This window comes from Scyliorhinus torazame, chromosome 3 (genome assembly GCF_047496885.1).
Source record: "Scyliorhinus torazame isolate Kashiwa2021f chromosome 3, sScyTor2.1, whole genome shotgun sequence".
Taxonomy (NCBI): domain Eukaryota; kingdom Metazoa; phylum Chordata; class Chondrichthyes; order Carcharhiniformes; family Scyliorhinidae; genus Scyliorhinus; species Scyliorhinus torazame.
The window spans coordinates 283,147,992-283,169,971 of NC_092709.1; the positions used below are offsets into that span (position 1 = coordinate 283,147,992).

Sequence of the window (21,980 nt, forward strand, 5' to 3'; positions counted from 1 at the left end):
TACCTAGTCTTTTGGGACTTGTGGGAGGAAACCGGAGCACCCGGAGGAAACCCACGCAGACAGAGAGAGAATGTGCAGACTCCACAGACAGTGACCCAAGCCGGGAATCGAACCCTGCACACTGGAGCTGTGAAGCCATGGTGCTAACCACAATGCTACCGTGCTGCCCATGTAGTTAGTAGATTTTGATAGTTTCTTAACACGTTATTGTTTAACAATAAACATTGATCTAGTCAAGAACTAGACGGTTTCTAGTGCATGATTACTACCAAGCACTAGAACGTAACACTGCAGTACTCCAGATGTGGTCTCAAATGCTCTGTATAACCGAAGCATAACCTCCCTACTTTTGTATTCAATCTCCTTCACAATAAAACCATGACTTTAAAGATTATATAGAAAAGAATGGATTGCCTCTATTAACAGATAAGCCCTTCATGCATGGCGTTCCTCTCTGGCAGAAGTTAAAGAAATGCATTAAACCCGCGGCTCACATTGGCAACAGTAGCGATACAACTTATCCCCTGTCTGACCGGTTCAAACATGGCGCTCACTGGTTAAGAAGTCAGGCTGAAGGGTCTAGGCCTGCGGGCAGGGGGGTCGGATACACAGGTGCATCCCTGCAGGTGTGGAGCAGTCTGCCTTGCCCCCTGACCCCGGCCGGAGTGCCCAATAGGAAAGCGCCGTGTTGGCTCTAACAGGTTTCCCGGCGTGCCGCGGGCGCTGCCTGCGCGCGCGCGCGAGGTCAAGATGGCGGCGCTACTAATGGTTACCGGCGGATTACTCCTCTTGCATCTACTTCAATCCATCGGTGTCAGCGCCGAGCTGCCCGCCCGCCGCTTCGAGTACAAGTACAGCTTCAAGGGGCCGCACCTGGTGCACAGCGATGGCAGTATCCCCTTCTGGATGCACACGGGCAGTAAGTGGTCACTGGGGGGTGCAACCCGGCAGTGGCGGTTCAGGGGCGAAGCTGCTGCTCCGTCCCTGGGGAAGGGAGGCAAGCCCGTGTCAATCAATGCCGTCGCCGCTTGCTGCACATCACCGCTGTCCCTTTCCCCTTGCAGCAAGCTGGCGCACCTTCCCTATAGTTGCCAGCAGCAGGCATAGAGTGGCGGTGGGAGAGATTGAGACACCACCCTGGTATGAGACCCTTTTAGGGTTGCACACCCGAATTTTAGAAAGGGTATGAGCCACTCCCGCAGGACGAGAGCCCTAACGGATTTTAGTTTGCCTTTTTTCCTCCATTATTGTAACACGTCCCTGTCGAAATGTTAAATTCGATTCAGCATTCTGTCGTTTCTCTCTGGTACAGTGAAACACCAGTGTGCCTGGAGATCTGTCGACACTCTTGTTTTGAATCAATTTTCAAAGTATTTTGATGCTCCCTTTGATTTTTGACTCTACCGTTCCAGCTGCCTTCAGGAACAGATGGTACTGTGTATGACCTGCGATGTACTGATTCTAGTCGGGAATTAAACATGCATGGCAGAAAATTAAGTTGTGTTTAATGTTGACTCTTGAGCAGAAAAGTGGGAAATGGAATTTAATGCAGAGAATTGAGCTAAAGCATTTGCGGAGGACAAAGGCAAGGGCATACATAGTAAATGGTAGGATTCAGAAAAGTGCAGAGCAATCGGGGGAGCTTGGAGTTTGTCTACCACACCCTGCAGGGAGCGGGTCGGGTAGGCAAGGTAATCAAGAAGGCATGTGGGATACTTTATTTGATTGAGGTCTTGAGCAAATGAACATGAGGTTGTGCTAATACTGTATAAAATGCTAAGCTTGAGGAAGGCACAGAGGCTACAAAGATGTATGGATGGGCTATTTGCATGGGCAAGAAGGTTGAAGATGAATTAAGTGTGGGGTTATTCACTTGGGTGATAAGAATAACAATACAGACTACTTAAAAAAATGTGTAAAACTTCTAAATGTTGATGTCCAACTCGTACAAGCAACATGCAGGTAGGAAGGTGAATAGGATTATGTTGAGGATTGCAGTACAAGAATAAGCAAGTGTTGCTACAGTTGTGCAGAGCTTTGGTGAGACCACAACTTAGTCTCCATACCTAAGGAAGGATATACTTGCATTTGAAGCAACACAATGAAAGTTCATCTGAATGGGCCCTGGGGTGAGATGGCTATCATTTAATGAAAGGCTGAGTAAATTGAGTCCATAATCTCAAGTTTAGAAGAATGATCAGTGATCTAATTGAAACATTTTGATTCTGAAGGTGCTTGATAGGGTAGATGCTAAGAGGTTGTTTCCCCTGGCTGGGAAATCTAATACCCAGAATCTAAGACTCATGATAAGAAACTGATTCTTTAGGACTTGGGTGAGGGTGAAACATCAACGGTTGTGAATATATGGAATTCTGCACCCCAGAGAGTTGTGGATGTTCCATCATTGGATTTATTTAAGCCTTGAATAGACAGATTTTTGTCTCAAGAAATCATGGAGCTAGGTGGGAAAGTGCAGTCCAAGCAGATCAGCCCTGATCATATTGAATTGCAGAGCAAGCTCGATGGGCTGAGCACTAGTTAGACTGCAGCTAGAGTTTGTGTACAGTTCATGTCACTGCATTATAAAAAGGACGTGATCATGTTAGAAAGGGTGCAGAAGGGTAGAGCTCAAAATTCCCTGGCAAATTTACCTTCAAGCCCCCCAAAAGACCCAGGAAATTAATTTGTGGAGCAACGAATGCAAGAAAAGCTGACCCTGTATATGAGAGGGAGAGAATCTGTGAATAGCTGCTCCTCCCAAAGGTTGGAAATAAGGGAGCCAAATTATTTTTCCAAACAGTTTCTGCTTTCAAAATGTCCCATATGAGTGCCAGTTTTGGTGGGGAGAATTCACCTACCTGTTGATCACACGTTCTAAGCATTCTCTGTGGCAGTTATTGATTGCTGCCAAGTGAGTGGAAAACAAAATTACCTGTTTCATCATCGACATAAAATGATAAAATGTGTTATATACTCGGCATTAAAAGGATAATTTGAGTACTGCATATATATTGACACATCTGGAATTATAGAATATCATTATGTCAATAAGATAGTATGGTGATTTATTGATGTAGACGGGGCATTGTAAGAAGACCATAAATATACTGCCAGATCAGATCTGGTAGGTCAGCACTGAGTTGGCAGTGTTTTTAATTACAGTGCCTTGATGTGACCATAAATGCTCTATAAAGCAAGGAGGTTTTGTGCATGCTTTTTGGCACTTTCTGATCGTGACATGGATTTTCCACTATGGGTGTAGTGTAGACCCATATGTGTACTATGCTTTAACATGGTAGGATTTGAAAGTTAAACCTCTGGTTTGCTAGTCCAGTATCACAAAAGAAAGTAGCATATTTATTTTTCTACATATTATACTCATCCCTAGCCCATAGTTGACTGAGGTCTGATGATCTTGGGTACCTTCTGTAGAATTCAATGGCGGTTTCCACCAAAAGCAATATAGTAACTCGAGTTATAATTTCCATGAGAAGGGTTTTTAATCCTTTTTTTAATCCAGTAATTTGAGTTAATGACTGGCATAACAAAGTAGGAATTGAGTTAATGACTGGCATAGCAAAGTAGGAATTTGGTATAAATTACCAAAATTTGAATGAAGTGGAGTAGACTGCACAACGTCAGCAACATGTTGACATTATGATACGATGAGCATCTTCTTGTCCCTGCTTTACCCTCCACTCTATAATATATAAATTGTTAGATTTTGTACATTTTGTGTAGTTTTGCATGCAGTTACTGCAATAACAGATGAGAATGTCATTTAATTAAGCAATTTGAAAGAAATTGTTCGGTTTTATTTTGCTGAATGTGATTGCGTGGCATACACTATATCACTTTTCCACCGAGAGTTATGACTATTCTTTGTGCTAAATTAAAGCGTTCTTCACCAATAATCCTGTCTATTTGAAATCATTTTTGTAATTTAAAATTCACAATCCTTTAATGTTTTTATAATTTTATTGAGATTGTGCTCCTGATTCTGTTATGACTATAACAGTTTGGTAGTGCACTGAAATTTCAAGGTGGAAAATTCATGCAGGTACAATAGCAATTATGTGTTTTTGTTGGAGGAGGGGTAGCTGATTTTCATTAAGCCTTGAAACTTCAGGACTTAATTTATTGTTGTGAAAACACCATTTGCTACATGGTAGACCTGTAATATATTTTGAGTGGAACTAGCTGTTGTAGACATGTGTAAAGTCAAATGTGGGCTATTGCATCACCGGTGAACATAAATCATTATTGGGATGCTGTAATCTGACTTGGCATTTATTGCTTTGGTGTAGGTAGACTTTTTTACATTGCACTCAGAGGAATAATAGACAGGATTGTAATATTTACTTGTAAAGCCATATCATTTAAATTTACATGGCAATTGCATTAATAATCCGAGAGTCCTGGACCAATTATTTCAGCAATAAAAACATGCTGGAAAAGCTGAGGTCTGGCAGCATCTACGGAGAGAGAAAGAGTTAAGAGTCATACGAACTCGAAACGTTAACGTTTCCTCTTTCCACAGATGCTGCCAGACCTGTGAGTTTTTGCAGCACTTTCTGTCTTTATTTCAGAATCCACAGTATTTTGCTTTTAGTTTAATGATTTACAGAGATTGTTGCAGCCCCACCATGAGAACTTGAACATTTGAAAACTTTCTTGTAAAAACCCAGCTGATTTTTTAAGGAAAGGACAATTCTTCCTTGGCCTGACCTATATCTGACGCGTTGACAAGATTACATTTTCAACTTGAAGCTTCCTCAAGCCACAGATCATAGAATCCCTGCCATTTGACCCATCAAATCTGCACTGATCCTCCGAAAGAGCACCCTATCCCAGTAACCCCACCTAACCTTTTGGACGATAAGTAACAATTTAGCATGGCCAATCCAACTAACATGCACATTTTTGTACTGTGGTAGGAAACTGGAGCACCAAGAGGAAACCATGGAGAAAGTACAAACTCTGCACAGTCACCCAAGATTAGAATTGTCCCAGGGTCCCTGGCGATGTGAGTTAATAGTGCCAACCACTCTGTCACTGTGCCACCCCATAGATAACTGTTAAAGTGCCAGCCTTTATTCAGCTTATTGTGTTAAATGAGAGATCAACAATCTCCCAGTTTTCAGAACAATTCATGGTGATGACGTACTTCAGGAGAAAATAACGTAAGAAAGGGGTCTGGAGCAAGTTCCTCCTCAATATAAAAGCACTTTCCAGTTCTAAATGAATCCATCTTGAACAGGAATATAAATTGCATGGGAAAATATTTCCAGAAATAGAACCTCAAGTAACCTCAACATTCATTGCATTCCATTTTACAACAGGAATGCTACGCAAACCCTGAAAATGACGGTCCGTGGTAATACCATGCATATGTGCCTGCATTCTGACCTAACTCCTCAATGAAGTTCAACCGGATGTTAACCTTCCATAACGTCATGTGGCAGAGAATGGCCTCCTGCCCTGTAGGAATTCTATGATTCATTTGTCTGTTTATTTATTTATTTAAATGAGGCAATTTAGTGTGGCCAATCCACCTACCCTGCACATCTTTGGGTGGTGGGGTTGTGACCCATGCAGACACAGGGAGAATGTGCAAACTCCACATGGATAGTGACCTGGGGCTGGGATTGAACCCGGGTCCTCTGCGCCATGAGGAGCAGTGCTCGCCACCTTGCCGCCCATAATTCTATGATTCTTACCATCTGAAGAAGCTGGCTGCTGTTGAAGACCGGGGTCAACCTGGTCCAAAAACTGAAAAACGTGCTGGGCAGCCTCAGTACTTTGGATGCGAGTGATGATCCTTTGTGTACCATTGCTGTTTGGTTTAGAAGAAGGTGAATTTTCAATCAGCTTTAAACAAAGCTTCTACTTGTAGGCACTTGCAGCTGGAGCTTGTTAATTAGTTAATTGGATTAGGCCAGTTTTCAGAGGCTCGATTCACAGTATAAAAGTGATCCCCTTCAGTGCAGACTTTGTTTGCACCGAGTGCTGAATTTGGTGCATTTGAGTGCTATTGTGGGAGTTAGGTGAGGAGGGAGTAAGGTGCTCCTTTCATTTTGTTTCCTACATTTCCGCAAAGAGTGAGAAGAGAGCCAGGAGTTTACAAAGAGTGCAGCTGATTGGGAGCAGAGTCGGAGGGCGGAGATCCAGTTGGTCCACAGGACAGCTATATTCTGTAAGATAAGAGGGGATGGAGGCTAGGCCAGTTGCATGCTCCTCATGTAGGATGTGGGCGGTGAGGGATACCACCGGTGTCCCCGCTGACTATACCTGCGGGAAGTGCACCCAACTCCAGCGTGTTAGGGAACTGGAGCTAAAGCTGGATGAACTTTGGGTCATCCGGGAGGCAGAGGGGGTGATAGAGAAGAGTTACAGGGAGGTAACCACACCCAAGGTACAGGACAAAAATAGCTGGGTTACAGTCAGGGGAGAAAAAAAAACCAGACAGACAGTGCAGGGATCCCTCGTGGCCGTTCCCCTTCAAAACAAGTAGACCGTTTTGGATGCTGTTGGGGGCGATGACCTACCGGGGGAAGGCCCTAGCGGCCAGGTCTCTGGCACTGAGTCTGGCTCTGGGGCTCAGAAGGGAAGGGGAGAGAATAGAAAAGCAATAGTTGTAGGAGATTCAATAGTTAGGGGAATAGATAAGAGATTCTGTGGTCGTGAGCGAGACTCCCGAAAGGTATGTTGCCTCCCGGGTGCCAGGGCCAGGGATGTCTCAGATCGTGTCTTCAGGATCCTTAAGGAGGAGGGTGAGCAGCCAGAAGTCATGGTGCACATTGGTACCAATGACATAGCAGGAAAAGGGGTGTGGAGGTAATAAACGAGTTTAGTGAGTTAGGCTGGAAGTTAAAAGCCAGGACAGACAGAGTTGTCATCTCTGGTTTGTTGCCGGTGCCACGTGATAGCGAGGCTAGGAATAGGGAGAGAGTGCAGCTGAACACGTGGCTGCAGGAATGGTGTAGGAGGGAGGGCTTCTGATATTTGGATAATTGGAGGGCATTCTGGGGAAGGTGGGACCTGTACAAGCAGGACGGGTTGCATCTGAACCAGAGGGGCACCAATATCCTGGGAGGGAGGTTTTCTAGTACTCTTCGGGAGGGTTTAAACTAATTTGGCTGGGGAATGGGAACCGGATTTGTAGTCCAGCTACTAAGGTAGCCGATATACACTGACAAAGGAGGGTACTTGCAGGCACAGAGATGGGTTGAAGTGTGTATACTTCAACGCAAGAAGCATCAGGAATAAGGTGGGTGAACTTAAGGCATGGATCGGTACTTGGGACTACGATGTGGTGGCCATCACGGAAACTTGGATAGAAGAGGGGCAGAAATGGTTGTTGGAGGTCCCTGGATTTAGATGTTTCAATAAGATTAGGGAGGGTGGTAAAAGAGGTGGGGGGGGGTGACATTGTTAATTAGAGATAGTATAACAGCTGCAGAAAGGCAGTTCGAGGAGTATCAGCCCACTGAGGTAGTATGGGTTGAAGTCAGAAATAGGAAAGGAGCAGTCACCTTGTTAGGAGTTTTCTATAGGCCCCCCAATAGTAGCAGAGATGTGGAGGAACAGATTGGGAAACAGATTTTGGAAAGGTGCAGAAGTCACAGGGTAGTAGTCATGGGTGACTTTAACTTCCCAAATATTGAGTGGAAACTTTTTAGATCAAATAGTTTGGATGGGGTGGTGTTTGTGCAGTGTGTCCAGGAAGCTTTTCTAACACAGTATGTAGATTGTCCGACCAGAGGAGGGGCAATATTGAATTTAGTACTTGGTGATAGATTTGTTAGTGGGGGAGCATTTTGGAGATAGTGACCACAATTCTGTGACTTTCACTTTAGTAATGGAGAGGGATAGGTGCGTGCAACAGGGCAAGGTTTATAATTGGGGGAAGGGTAAATACGATGTTGTCAGACAAGAATTGAAGTGCATAAGTTGGGAACATAGGCTGTCAGGGAAGGACACAAGTGAAATGTGGAACTTGTTCAAGGAACAGTTACTACGTGTCCTTGATATGTATGTCCCTGTCAGGCAGGGAAGAGATGGTCGAGTGAGGGAACCATGGTTGACAAGAGAGGTTGAATGTCTTGTTAAGAGGAAAAAGGAGACTTGTGTAAGGCTGAGGAAACAAGGTTCAGACAGGGCGTTGGAGGGATACAAGATAGCCAGGAGGGAACTGAAGAAAGGGATTAGGAGAGCTAAGAGAGGCCATGAACAATCTTTTGCGGGTAGGATCAAGGAAAACCCCAAGGCAGTTTACACATATGTGAGAAATATGAGAATGACTAGAGCGAGGTAGGTCCGATCAAGGACAGATTGTGTATTGAGTCTGAAGAGATAGGAGAGGTCTTGAACGAGTACTTTTCTTCTGTACTTACAAATGAGAGGGGCCATATTGTTGGAGAGGACAGTGTGAAACAGACTGGTAAGCTCGAGGAAATACTTGTTAGGAAGGAAGATGTGTTGGGCATTTTGAAAAACTTGAGGATAGACAAGTCCCCCGGGCCTGACGGGATACATCCAAGGATTCTATGGGAAGCAAGAGATGAAATTGCAGAGCCGTTGGCAATTATCTTTTCGTCCTCACTGTCAACCGGGGTGGTACCAGGGGATTGGAGAGTGGTGAATGTTGTGCCCCTGTTCAAAAAAGGGACTAGGGATAACTCTGGGAATTACAGGCCAGTTAGTCTTTCTTCGGTGGTAGGCAAAGTCATGGAAAGCGTACTGAAGGATAGGATTTCTGAGCATCTGGAAAGACACTGCTTGATTGGGGATAGTCAGCACGGATTTGTGAGGGGTAGGTCTTGCCTTACAAGTCTTATTGAATTCTTTGAGGAGGTGACCAAGCATGTGGATGAAGGTAAAGCAGTGGATGTAGTGTACATGGATTTTAGTAAGGCATTTGATAAGATTCCCCATGGTAGGCTTCTGCAGAAAGTAAGGACGCATGGGATAGTGGGAAATTTGGCCAGTTGGATAACGAACTGGCTAATCGATAGCAGTCAGAGTGGTGGTGGATGGCAAATATTCAGCCTGGATGCCAGTTACCAGTGGCGTACCGCAGGGATCAGTTCTGTGTCCTCTGCAGTTTGTGATTTTCATTAATGACTTGGATGAGGGAGTTGAAGGGTGGGTCAGTAAATTTGCAGACGATACGAAGATTGGTGGAGTTGTGGATAGTGAGGAGGGCTGTTGTCGGCTGCAAAGAGACATAGATAGGATGCAGAGCTGGGCTGAGAAGTGGCAGATGGAATTTAACCCTGAAAAGTGTGAGGTTGTCCATTTTGGAAGGACAAATATGAATGCGGAATACAGGGTTAACGGTAGACTTCTTGGCAATGTGGAGGAGCAGAGAGATCTTGGGGTCTATGTTCATAGATCTTTGAAAGTTGCCACTCAAGTGGATAAAGCTGTGAAGAAGGCCTATGGTGCGCTAGCGTTAATTAACAGAGGGATTGAATTTAAGAGCCGTGAGGTGATGATGCAGCTGTACAAAACTTTGGTAAGGCCACATTTGGAGTACTGCGTACAGTTCTGGTCGCCTCATTTTAGGAAGGATGTGGATGCTTTGGAAAAGGTGCAAAGGAGATTTACCAGGATGTTGCCTGGAATGGAGAGTAGGTCTTACGAGGAAAGGTTGAGGGTGCTAGGCCTTTTCTCATTAGAACGGAGAAGGATGAGGGGCGACTTGATAGAGGTTTATAACATGATCAGGGGAATAGATAGAGTAGACAGTCAGAGACTTTTTCCCTGGGTGGAACAAACCATTACAAGGGGACATAAATTTAAGGTGAATGGTGGAAGATATAGGGGGGATGGCAGAGGTAGGTTCTTTACCCAGAGAGTAGTGGGGGCATGGAATGCACTGCCTGTGGCAGTAGTTGAGTCGGAAACATTAGGGACCTTCAAGCAGCTATTGGATAGGTACATGGATTACGGTAAAATGATATGGTGTAGATTTATTTGTTCTTAAGGGCAGCACGGTAGCATTGTGGATGGCACAATTGGTTCACGGCTCCGGGGTCCCAGGTTAAATTCCGGCTTGGGTCGCTGTCTGTGCGGAGTCTGTGTGTCCTCCCCGTGTCTGCGTGGATTTCCTCCGGGTGCTCCGGTTTCCTCCCGCGGTCCAAGGATGTGCAGGTTGGGTGGATTGGCCATGATAAATTGCCCTTCGTGTCCAAAATTGCCCTTAGTGTTGGGTGGAGGTGTTGACTTTGGGTAGGGTGCTCTTTCCAAGAGCAGGTGCAGACTCAATGGGCCGAATGGCCTCCTTCTGCACTGTAAATTTAGTGATAATCTATGATTAATCTAGGACAAAGGTTCGGCACAACATCGTGGGCCAAAGGGCCTGTTCTGTGCTGTATTTTTCTACGTTCTATTGTGCATTGTTATAGGCCTGAAGCAACCACACTTGATGTCTGAACGATCATACAGTTGTCGCTGGAACCTTCCAAGTCGACCCAGCGCCCTGGCGGCCTGTGATGTTGCCATGATGTCACAACACTACAAGTGGTTCAACAAAGGGAAAACTAATGTCTCTCCATCCACCAGGGCTGTGACAATATCCCTGAACATTACACAAATTTATTTCCGCTATTTTGGGAAATACATGCCAATTCAGGTGAAGTTCGGAAATCTGAATGTGGTTCGCAAAGTCACAAACACCTCATAGAGGTCCTTTTGCGGAAGATCCCTGGCTTTGATCTTCCTTGTAGTCTGTGATTAGCCCAAAACCAGATCCACACAAACTACTGTGGATGCTGGAAAACTGAAATGAAAGGTGAAAATACAAATACACTGGCCTGGCTATATCTGCAGAGACATCAGATCATGACATTTCGTCAAAAAATTATGAACTCGCAGCAATAGGCTCCACTATTCCTGATGCAATTATTTGGCTTAACCACAGCCATGAGAGAAACCATATGGACTGCACTGGTTCAAGATTAGATTTGATTATTGTCACCTGTATCGAGGGGCATAGAGTGGATAGTCAGAGGCTTTTCCCCAGGGTAGAGGGGTCAATTACTAGGGGGCATAGGTTTAGAGTAGATGTACGAGGCAAGTTTTTTTACACAGAGGGTAGTGGGTGCCTGGAACTCGCTACCGGAGGAGGTGGTGGAAGCAGGGACGATAGTGACATTTAAGGGGCATCTTGACAAATACATGAATAGGATGGGAGTAGAGGGATACGGACCCAGGAAGTGTAGAAGATTGTAGTTTAGTCGGGCAGCATGGTCGGCACGGGCTTGGAGGGCCGAAGGGCTTGTTCCTGTGCCGTACATTTCTTTGTTCTTTGTACAGTGAAAAGTATTGTTCTGCATACAGTTGATTCAGATCACTCCATACATGAAAAAAATACATAGGGCAAATATAGATACACAATGCAAATACATAGACACAGGCATCGGGTGAAGCATATGGAGTGTAGTGCTACTCAGTAGAGAGATTAGTTCAGTCCATAAGAGAATCTTTTAGGAGTCTGGTAACAGTGGGGAGAAGCTGTTTTTGAATCTATTAGACATTTGTATCTCCTGCCCAATGGAAGAAGTTGGAAGAGTGACTAAGCCGGGTGGGAGGGTTCTTTGATTATGCTGCCTGCTTTCCCAAGGCAGCGAGAGGTATAGACAGATTCAATGAATGGATGGCGGGTTTGCGTGATAGACTGGGCTGCGTTCATAACGCTTTGTAGTTTTTTACGACTCTGGGCTGAGCAGTCGCCATACCAGGCTGTGATGCAGTCAGATCGGATGCTTTCCATGGTGCATCTATAATGTGGACATGCCAAATTCCTTCAGTTTCCTGAGAAAGTATAGGCACTGTTGTGCTTTCTTGGTCATAGCATCGATGTGGGTGAACCAGGACAGATTATTGTTGATGTGCACATGTAGGAATTTGAAGCTGTCAACCATCTCCAACTCAGCCCAATTGAAGAAGGTAGTACACAGTTTAAAAAAGACCCTTAGTCCCAACACATATGTGCCAGTCAAAAACATCACCCAACTATTCTTATCCCATTTTTACAGTACTTGCCCATAGCCTTGTCTGCCTTGGCAGCAAGTGCTCATCTAAACCCTCCTTAAATGTTATGAGGGTCTCTGCCTCTACCACCCTTCCAGTGTGTTCCAAACTCGCACCGCCCTCTGGGTAAAAAAAGTTTCCCCTTGCATCCTCTCTCAACCTCCTGCCCCTGACTGTAAATCTATGCCCCCTGGTTATTGATCCCTCCATCAAGGGGCAATGTTTCTGGCTGTCTACTCTTATCTATGCCCCTCATAATTTGATGCTCCTCAATCATGTCCCCCCTCAGTCTCCTCTGCTCCAAGGAAAATAACCCCAGCCTATCCAATTTCTCCTTCATAGCTAAAAGTCTCCAGACCAGGCAACATCCTGGTAAATCTCCTCTGCACCCTTTCCAGTGCTATTGCATCCCTCCTATAATGTGGATTCCAGAACTGCACACTATACTCTAGCTGTGATATAACAAATGTTTTATACAGTTCCAACATAACCTTCCTGCTCTTAAACTCTAGGCTTCGGTGGCCAAAGGCAAGCATACTGTATGCCTTAGCCACTGTATCCATCTGCTCTGCTACCTTAAGGGACCATGCACACCAAGGTCCCTCTGATCCTCAGTACTTCCCAGGATCCTGTCATTTATAATATATCCCCTTGACTTTGTTTGTCCTTCCCTAGTGCATCACCTCCTACTTAGCTGGATTGAATTCCATTCGCTTCTGACCAGCCCGTCTCTATCCTCCTGTAATCGAAGGCTATTCTCCTCACTATTTACCGCCCCAACAATTTTCATCCGTGAACCCGCTGATCAACCCTCCTACATCAATGTCTAAATCATTTGTATATAAACCACAAACCGCAAGGCCCCCAACTCTGATCCCTACAGGTCCCCACTGGACACAGGTTTCCAGTTAGAAAAACACCCTCGAACATCACCCTCTGCCACTCACCAATTTTGGATCCAATTTGCCATATTTCCTTGGATCCCATGGATTCACAACTTCACAACCAGTCTCCCATGTGGGACCTTTTCAAGGGTACGTCATTTGTGCCATAATATTTTTGATCTCGGTGTCCTTGGTTGAAATTGGAAGGTAGTACGTTGGAGTATGGTTTTGGGTTCTTTTTGGCAACTCATCAAAAAGCAACCAAAACATAAAAATAAAGGAATAAACTAGCTTATTGGGAGGAGGCAGGTCCTCATGAGAAGAGTTGCTAGAAGTGCCATTATTTTCTGTTTAATTCAGTAGTCGTTTCAGTATTAATGCCTTTATGGATGCAGTTTGAAACATCGGCCCAAAACCTCCTGGAGGCTTCATGACTCCAAATCACTGGTGTGCTGCACATGCACAGCATGATGACCTGGAAGTTGGGGGGGGGTTCAGGCATGTGCGCAAAAAGCGTGCGGTGTTGAATCTCCCAGCCATTTTATTCCCCCTGCTTGAAGCTCTGCGCCACTAAATGAAAAATCCAGCTACAGCACTAGCTTGGGCCACTTACCCAGATATTTGCGGAGTTTTTACACCTTTTTATTTACGTGGAAATTTTTCAGTCTAGCAGAGGCAGGAGGTTGAAGCTTTATCTTATTCGTGCGTAGTGATTTATAAATATGTTTACAGTGAAAGCAAGATATATTTTTACTTGATTTGTCTTGAGGATGTTAATTCCATTAAAGGAACTATAATGGATAGAATGCGCTGATCGCTCACCAACGGGTATGACTGTCCACCTAAGATACTCAGTGTTACTGGCCTTGGTTTCTGTGGGTCCCAGCATGGCTGATGAGCTTGATCCTGGAGCCGCATCTTCAATTACTCACTTGGCAGGAGTTTCCAAAAAGGTGGGATCGGTTCTTGGATGCTAAGTCACAGGTGCTCCGTTTCCTGGCCTATTTTTGCCGCTGGGTGTTCTCGAAGAATTGTGACCTCCAATTAGGAGGTTCCTCTGGTCTCCCAGGCATTGACGTCTATATTTCATTTCTTGAGGTAAGCCTACAAGCTGTCTTTGAAGAGCTTCCTTTGTCCTCCTCTTGTTCGGGGTCCTTCCTTCAGCTGGGTGAAGATTTGCTTGGCAGTTGGGACTCCGACATCCTAAGCATTTGGGTGGCCCAGCAGAGTTGGTTTTGGAAGATCGTGGCCTATTGACTCCTTCAAGGACACTAATGTTAGCACACCTGTCCTCCTAGCTGATTCAGAGCTAAAGTACATTTGAATTTTTTAATGTATTTTTAAGCGGAGTTATTTGAGTCTCCCTGATGTGATATTCATCCTTAGAAGTCAGTGATTACCAATCACTTTAACAAAGTTTATACCTTGCTTGATATATGTAAGCCTGCTGTAAGTAATGTGAACTATCTGTCTGACAGGTATTGCAGTGAATCAATCACCCACTCCTAAAAATGTATTGCCAAAGGACATCCCAAAATGACGCCTGAGGAAATGTGTGCCAGGACATTTATCAACCTTGGGAAGATACAGGCAAAATATGCATAATATCAAGAAAAAACTTTAAAACACATTAGGGTGTGTTTTTGTTGTAGTCTGGCATGAAACTTATTTTGGCGTTGGAGATTGGGTGAATGACAATGAAATAAGATCTGTAACTTCATTGCATTTTGTCCTGGCAGTAATCAAACTTAAAATGTTTGATGCTTTCAAAATTCTCTCTGTTTCTACATTATATCTTTGACAGATGAGAAAGTTCCAAACATCTTTAAATGTTTCTGTTTTTAGAACATGGAATCTGTAATGGCATCCATCTTTAAAACGATCAGTGCCGAAAAGCATAACGTGAGAGCAATGCCACCGGCTAAATTGCTGGTGTGACTTGTTTTGCAGGCAGAATTTTAAATATAGCATTTGAAGCAAATTAAATAACTATGCTCTTAGCAACTATTCATTCCAAACATGGCTTCATAAGTTGCTGAAATGTGAGGTAGCTGAGTCAAAATATCACTCGTATCCATTCTAAAGCCCCATATATAACCGTTCTTGACATGTTCCCACTGATAGCTTTTTGTTAATGGTTTTACTGTATAAATTGCTTCTAGTTGCTCCCGTTTGTAGTAAGGAACACTTTGCCAATAACCAAACTTAAGAAAACTTTTACTTCCTTTCATGTGAAAGTCCTTTGCTTTGTTTCTTCCCATGTTGAATTTCATGAGTTTGGATTAATATGTGTTTTGCTTGATTGAACTTTCACTGATGCCAAAAGGGTAGAGTTTTCTCTTGGAGATCTATCCTGTGGTTGGTTGCCTCCTTGAAGAGATTGAATGGACTTGGTTAACTCTGGGCTGAGATTATTTGAATGTGGTCTATGGAAGAAACTGGTTCAGTAGGTTAAACCTTTAATGACTTGGTGTACTTGTATGTATTGAGAATTTTTTTTTCTCGTGTTTTAGATGCAATCCCGAGTGCCGATCAAATCCGTATAACACCATCACTGAAAAGTCAGAAGGGATCTGTTTGGACAAAAAGTAGATTTAGCTTTGAAAACTGGGAAATTGAAGTTACTTTCCGTGTGACTGGGAGAGGACGGGTCGGAGCTGACGGGCTGGTAATGACATCTCAATTTTTTTCTATTATTGAAAATTGCTGTGCTATTTATAATAATGCACTTCTCCCATCTCTTCTGATTTAGGCAATCTGGTACACAGTGGATCAAGGATTGGATGGCCCGGTTTTTGGAGCAGCTGATTCATGGAATGGTGTTGGTATTTTCTTTGACTCCTTTGATAATGATGGAAAGGTATGTATGTACAAGTACAAATGACTACTTCAGATAACTGCTTTAACTACTTCAGTAAAATCCTATTTAATTTATTAGTAGATGTACTGTGTGTAGTTTTGAAGTATACCATTGAACAGGATTTTATAGGATAAGAAATTGGAACGGGAGTAGGCCATTTGGCTTCTCAAACCTGCTCTGTCATTCAGTGTAATAATGACTGGACTTTCCTGCAACATCACTTGATTATTTTGGTGCCTTACCAATGATGCATGTTCATTTATAAGCCACAAGTGGCAAAGGCTCACTTTATTTTTCAGTTCTCCAGTTTTGTTCAAATTTCACAAATTGTGGATCTTCCATTCTTTCATTTAACGGACAAGAATAATAGTCCATTTTAAACAGTTTACACCATATGGTAACATGTGCTCCAAGGAATTGACTTTAACCGTATGAATGTGAACCAGTTCAAAAATAAAGTTCATTCAAATATATTTAAAATTATCTACGTTTGGTAACCTTTCTGAACTGGGAAGGATTAATGAATCAACTGTATTTGATATATGCCTACAATTAAATAGAAACTCCATAACCTGCTCAGTACAAATGTTCTATTATTGTGTCCAAATTTGATCAATCGTGCTAACACTTCAGATTCAGTTGGTTTTTGTTGCTTGAAGTGTATATGACACCGCTTTCGAACTGAACTTAAATGCAAAATGGTTTTTGGGATGAGAGGATGTCCAGTGATGAGAGGCTGAGTGAATTAGTTCTTTATTATCTGGAATTTAGAAGAATGAGGGACGATCTCGCTGAAATACACAAGATTCTTACGGAACTTAACAGGCTGGATGCTGAGAGATTGTTTCTGCTAGTTGGAGAAACTAAACATAGGGGCACAGTCTGGGTAAGGACCCAATTATTTATTTGCTGAGAAATTACCTCACAAAAAGGTTTGTGTCTTTGGAATTCTTTACATCAGATGGCTGTGGATGCTCAATCATTGAATACATTTAAGGCTGGAGTAGACAGATTTTTTGGTGTCTCAGAATTGAGGGATATGCTGAGTGCGTAGGAAAATAGCATTGAAGTCCAAGATCAGCTATTACGATCAAGATAGTAGTGACTGAGCAGACTAGACAGGCAGTATGATCTTCTCTCTGTTTCTTGTGTATTTCGTTAGCGTATTAGATAGAGTTCTAGATTTCAGTGATATATCCCTTCAATGTGTGCTATCGTGTGGATTGAAATTCAATCTGCAATCACTTTTTGGATCTTGATCGTTGTGTAGATTTGCTTTGATTTTAAATGCTTGTTTATTCCTGTTGCAGCAGTTTACTTCTATGCACTATATTTGAGTATTTTTAACTAGCACTGAGATATTTAACACGGTGAAAGGTTTATTTTCAATATTACTCATATAAATTGTTAATCATTGTGTTTATGTTGAACTGTTAAATGTGAAATATTTTAAGCTCCATTAGTGAATTGAAGGTGCTTCTGGATGAAGTTTCCATCTTGAGCACCACAGTTGCAGAATAAAGATTGCGGAAAGTTAACCTGAAGTTTCCTTTTGTAATTTGCAGAAAAATAACCCAGTAGTACTTGTCGTTGGAAACAATGGACAATATCTTTATGATCATCAGAAGTAAGTGCAACTATTTGCCCTCTTTTATAATTAATGTGGATTCTGTGTGGATTGGGGCACTGTTTTGGGCTAGGTTGGTGAGGATTGAAGGTGATTTGTTCTGTATTTGATGAGCTATATCTAATGCTTGAAGCTGAATACTTGAAATAGACTGTTCCATTCACCAGTATGGATAACCCTCATTTTAAGAAAACGCATTTTTGAAAAATAAAATGATTGGTTTAGCCTTAAAATGCAACCTTAACTGTCCTACTTCTTTTGAACTTAAATAAAGTCAGCAAGAAAAGAGAAAATTTAATAGGGCAGAGTTTTAAGACCAAATTAGAAATTGATTGTTTTACACGGCCAAATTTAACCAACTATTTTCTGATAAATATCTTCATTTTGTAGCAGTCTGCGTAGTTCAGTAAGAGATCTTTCCCCTCAACCAGAAGTGTGTGGATTCAAATCCTTCTCCAACACTCTGCTGAAGGAGTGTTTAAATGTTGAGAGAGTGCCATTTTATTGATGAGACATTAAACAACATCTACCTCTTTTGTGATCAGTGGATGTTAATGATTCCATAGCACAATTTGAGGAGAGCACAATTTGAGGAGAGCAGATCTTCGATCCTGGCTAACTTCTTCCTTCAATGAAAATAGATAACCAGATATTAATCTCATGGCTATTTGGGGGACTTTACTATGACCAAAACAGCTACAAGTATCTATTTGCATGATGATGCAGGTTCCTTCTCTCTGCTGATTTCACATTTCTGATTTTGTTTTAAAGTGTCTTTGCAAAGATTGGCCCATCTTTGTTTGTGACTGCACAGTATGATGCAGATTGTCACATTACATCCTGCTGTGACTGCCTGTCAATTCAGAATGGCAAATGTTTCTTGAATTGAGTAGTTTGTTGAAATAGGTTTTGTCCCAAATTATGAATATCAGCTTAGAATCTATAATAACATTTCTGAATCATGTCCAACTGAGATAGAAACAGACGTTCCTACCTAATTGCCTCTGCCCAGTGACTAATTATGATGAGCAATTTAGGTTCTAATATATTTACAAACTGAGTATATTATCAGTAGGTGGGGGGGGGGGGCAAAATTCTTGTATTTTAAATAGCATTATAATGTAGATGTATTTTTGGTCTAATACTCGGCCAGTGAAATTAGATAGCATAAAACAGCAAAAAACCGAACACTGAATTTTGAATACTTTTAAACCAAAATTAAGGAAGCGTATGAAATGACACCCCAATTTTATTTTTGTTGCTGAAGGGCTTAACTCTGTATACTTTTTCAAAGATTTCACTTGTTTGTGTTTTGATACTGGTATAACTTACTTCTGCAGCGATGGTGCAACACAAGCTTTGGGGTCTTGCCTGAGAGACTTTAGGAACAAGCCTTACCCTGTGAGAGCTAGGATAATCTACTACAGAAAAACACTGACTGTGAGTCTCTTGTATTTTGACGTTTAAAAATATTGTGTAGTCTTGATTTCTCCATTTTATCAAAACTCTCCATCTGTTATATTAGGAGCAATCACGGTTTAAGCTAAGTTTAAAATGTGTTTATAAATTGTTTTTTCAATAATATCTAAGATTCAGAAGACTAAATCAAATGGCTTGTGGAACAAATATTACAAAGCTTATTCGATCTATTCTGCTGTAAGACTATCTCTTTCAACACCATTCATGAAATATGCTTTATATATGTCTTTTTTTCTGTGTGTACTATTTTTTCACTTGTCTATTTTGCATTTCATCTGTGGATGTTGTGCCACTTGCATATTTTGTCCAAATCATTCTGCACTTTGTGACCTGATTCCTGGAACATGGTTTTGTCTGTCAGTTTCCTATCCATTTTTAAGTCTTTAGGAACTTGAGAACAAAGAACAAAGAAATGTACAGCACAGGAACAGGCCCTTCGGCCCTCCAAGCCCGTGCCGACCATACTGCCCGACTAAACTACAATCTTCTACACTTCCTGGGTCCGTATCCTTCTATTCCCATCCTATTCATATATTTGTCAAGATGCCCCTTAAATGTCCCTATCGTCCCTGCCTCCACTACCTCCTCCGGTAGTGAGTTCCAGGCACCCACTACCCTCTGCGTAAAAAACTTGCCTCGTACATCTACTCTAAACTTTGCCCCTCTCACCTTAAACCTATGCCCCCTAGTAATTGACCCCTCTACCCTGGGGAAAAGCCTCTGACTATCCACTCTGTCTATGCCCCTCATAATTTTGTATACCTCTATCAGGTCGCCCCTCAACCTCCTTCGTTCCAGTGAGAACAAACCGAGTTTATTCAATCGCTCCTCATAGCTTATGCCCTCCATACCAGGCAACATTCTGGTAAATCTCTTCTGCACCCTCTCTAAAGCCTCCACATCCTTCTGGTAGTGTGGCGACCAGAATTGAACACTATACTCCAAGTGTGGCCTAACTAAGGTTCTATACAGCTGCAACATGACTTGCCAATTCTTATACTCAATGCCCCGGCCAATGAAGGCAAGCATGCCGTATGCCTTCTTGACTACCTTCTCCACCTGTGTAGCCCCTTTCAGTGATCTGTGGACCTGTACTCCTAGATCTCTTTGACTTTCAATACTCTTGAGGGTTCTACCATTCACTGTATATTCCCTACCTGCATTAGCCCTTCCAAAATGCATTACCTCACATTTGTCCAGGTTAAACTCCATCTGCCATCTCTCCGCCCAAGTCTCCAGACAATCTAAATCCTGCTGTATCCTCAGACAGTCCTCATCGCTATCCGCAATTCCACCAACCTTTGTGTCGTCTGCAAACTTACTAATCAGACCAGTTACATTTTCCTCCAAATCATTTATATATACTACAAAGAGCAAAGGTCCCAGCACTGATCCCTGTGGAACACCACTGGTCACAGCCCTCCAATTAGAAAAGCATCCCTCCATTGCTACCCTCTGCCTTCTATGGCCTAGCCAGTTCTGTATCCACCTTGCCAGTTCACCCCTGATCCCGTGTGACTTCACCTTTTGTACCAGTCTACCATGAGGGACCTTGTCAAAGGCCTTACTGAAGTCCATATAGACAACATCTACTGCCCTACCTGCATCAATCATCTTAGTGACCTCCTCGAAAAACTCTATCAAGTTAGTGAGACACGACCTCCCCTTCACAAAACCGTGCTGCCTCTCACTAATACGTCCATTTGCTTCCAAATGGGAGTAGATCCTGTCTCGAAGAATTCTCTCCAGTAATTTCCCTACCACTGAAGTAAGGCTCACCGGCCTGTAGTTCCCGGGATTATCCCTGCCACCCTTCTTAAACAGAGGAACAACATTGGCTATTCTCCAGTCCTCCGGGACATCCCCTGAAGACAGCGAGGATCCAAAGATTTCTGTCAAGGCCTCAGCAATTTCCTCTCCAGCCTCCTTCAGTATTCTGGGGTAGATCCCATCCGGCCCTGGGGACTTATCTACCTTAATATTTTTTAAGACACCCAACACCTCGTCTTTTTGGATCACAATGTGACCCAGGCTATCTACACCCCCTTCTCCAGACTCAACATCTACCAATTCCTTCTCTTTGGTGAATACTGATGCAAAGTATTCATTTAGTACCTCGCCCATTTCCTCTGGCTCCACACATAGATTCCCTTGCCTATCCTGTCGCAGTCTTGCGTTTTCACTTCTCAAAGGAACTTGTCAGGCAGGATCTTTCAAAACCACAGTAATGTTGACTCTTGGATATTGTAAAGATAATTCTCAATTAAATGGATTATCAGGAGTGCATTTATTTTACATGGAAGTAAAATTTACAAGTCCGTAGTTGCTCATGTCTATTATTGCCTGCTTTTTAAATTCAGGTGTAGCCCTTACCTCTTGCATGTTCCTTGCCTATCCCAGACAGCTGCCTACATTGGGCAAATTGCCATTTGACATTGGGTTAATTACATTAATTGACCGTAGTAAGTACTCCCAACTATTCTGTGCAGTTCAAGCAGCTGTTCCTGCCTCAAAGTTCCTAAAATCTTTGATGCAACCCCACCACATTCAATCACCTTAAATTAATTGGGCCATAACCTCCTGGTTTCCCAGCATCTCACTTGGTGGGAGTACCCCAATGATGTACTGGGGAACCTCTCCAGGAAGGTCCCATGTAAAAGTTTGCCTCGCAATTGTCCAAAAGGGCTAACGTCCCCTGGACAAATGTGCTGAGCTAGAAACCATCCAACAAAGCAATTTTTTGATCTAACTTTGGATGGTTCTGCCAGTTTTACCCCAACAGTTACTCTGAAAGAGTTGAATGAAAAAAAGCATTTCTAACTCCAGAGTAACTATTAAACACACCAACCAAGAACCCCATCCCCCACCGTCTGGCTCAACTCCGACCACCTCCTGGTCCGAGCTAATGCTGTAAAAAGGGTGTGTGTTTTTTTTATGCTCCACTTAGTCCATGCCGATAGATTCGGTGGAGCACTTTGCTGATCCTGTCTCTCCCAGCCTGAGTGAGGAAGATTGGGCAAAACCAGAGCTTTAGAATTTCAACAAGGGGAAGGGCAAGTCCCTCCAGAGTGGCAATCCGCCGGGAATGCCA

At 43.0% G+C, this 21,980-nt stretch overlaps 1 protein-coding gene across 1 annotated transcript in view; it reads left to right on the forward strand.

Annotated features, from left to right (window-relative positions):
• The first annotated feature begins 713 nt into the window (after positions 1–713).
• lman1 (lectin, mannose-binding, 1) overlaps positions 714–21,980 on the forward strand; it is a 68,485-nt gene continuing 47,218 nt past the window's right edge. The window contains exons 1-5 of the mRNA XM_072497326.1: positions 714–919; positions 15,437–15,591; positions 15,676–15,783; positions 17,349–17,410; positions 18,751–18,850. Of these exons, the coding sequence (XP_072353427.1) occupies positions 751–919; positions 15,437–15,591; positions 15,676–15,783; positions 17,349–17,410; positions 18,751–18,850 (594 nt within the window). The 5' untranslated portion in view covers positions 714–750. The remainder of the gene's footprint in view (positions 920–15,436; positions 15,592–15,675; positions 15,784–17,348; positions 17,411–18,750; positions 18,851–21,980) is intronic.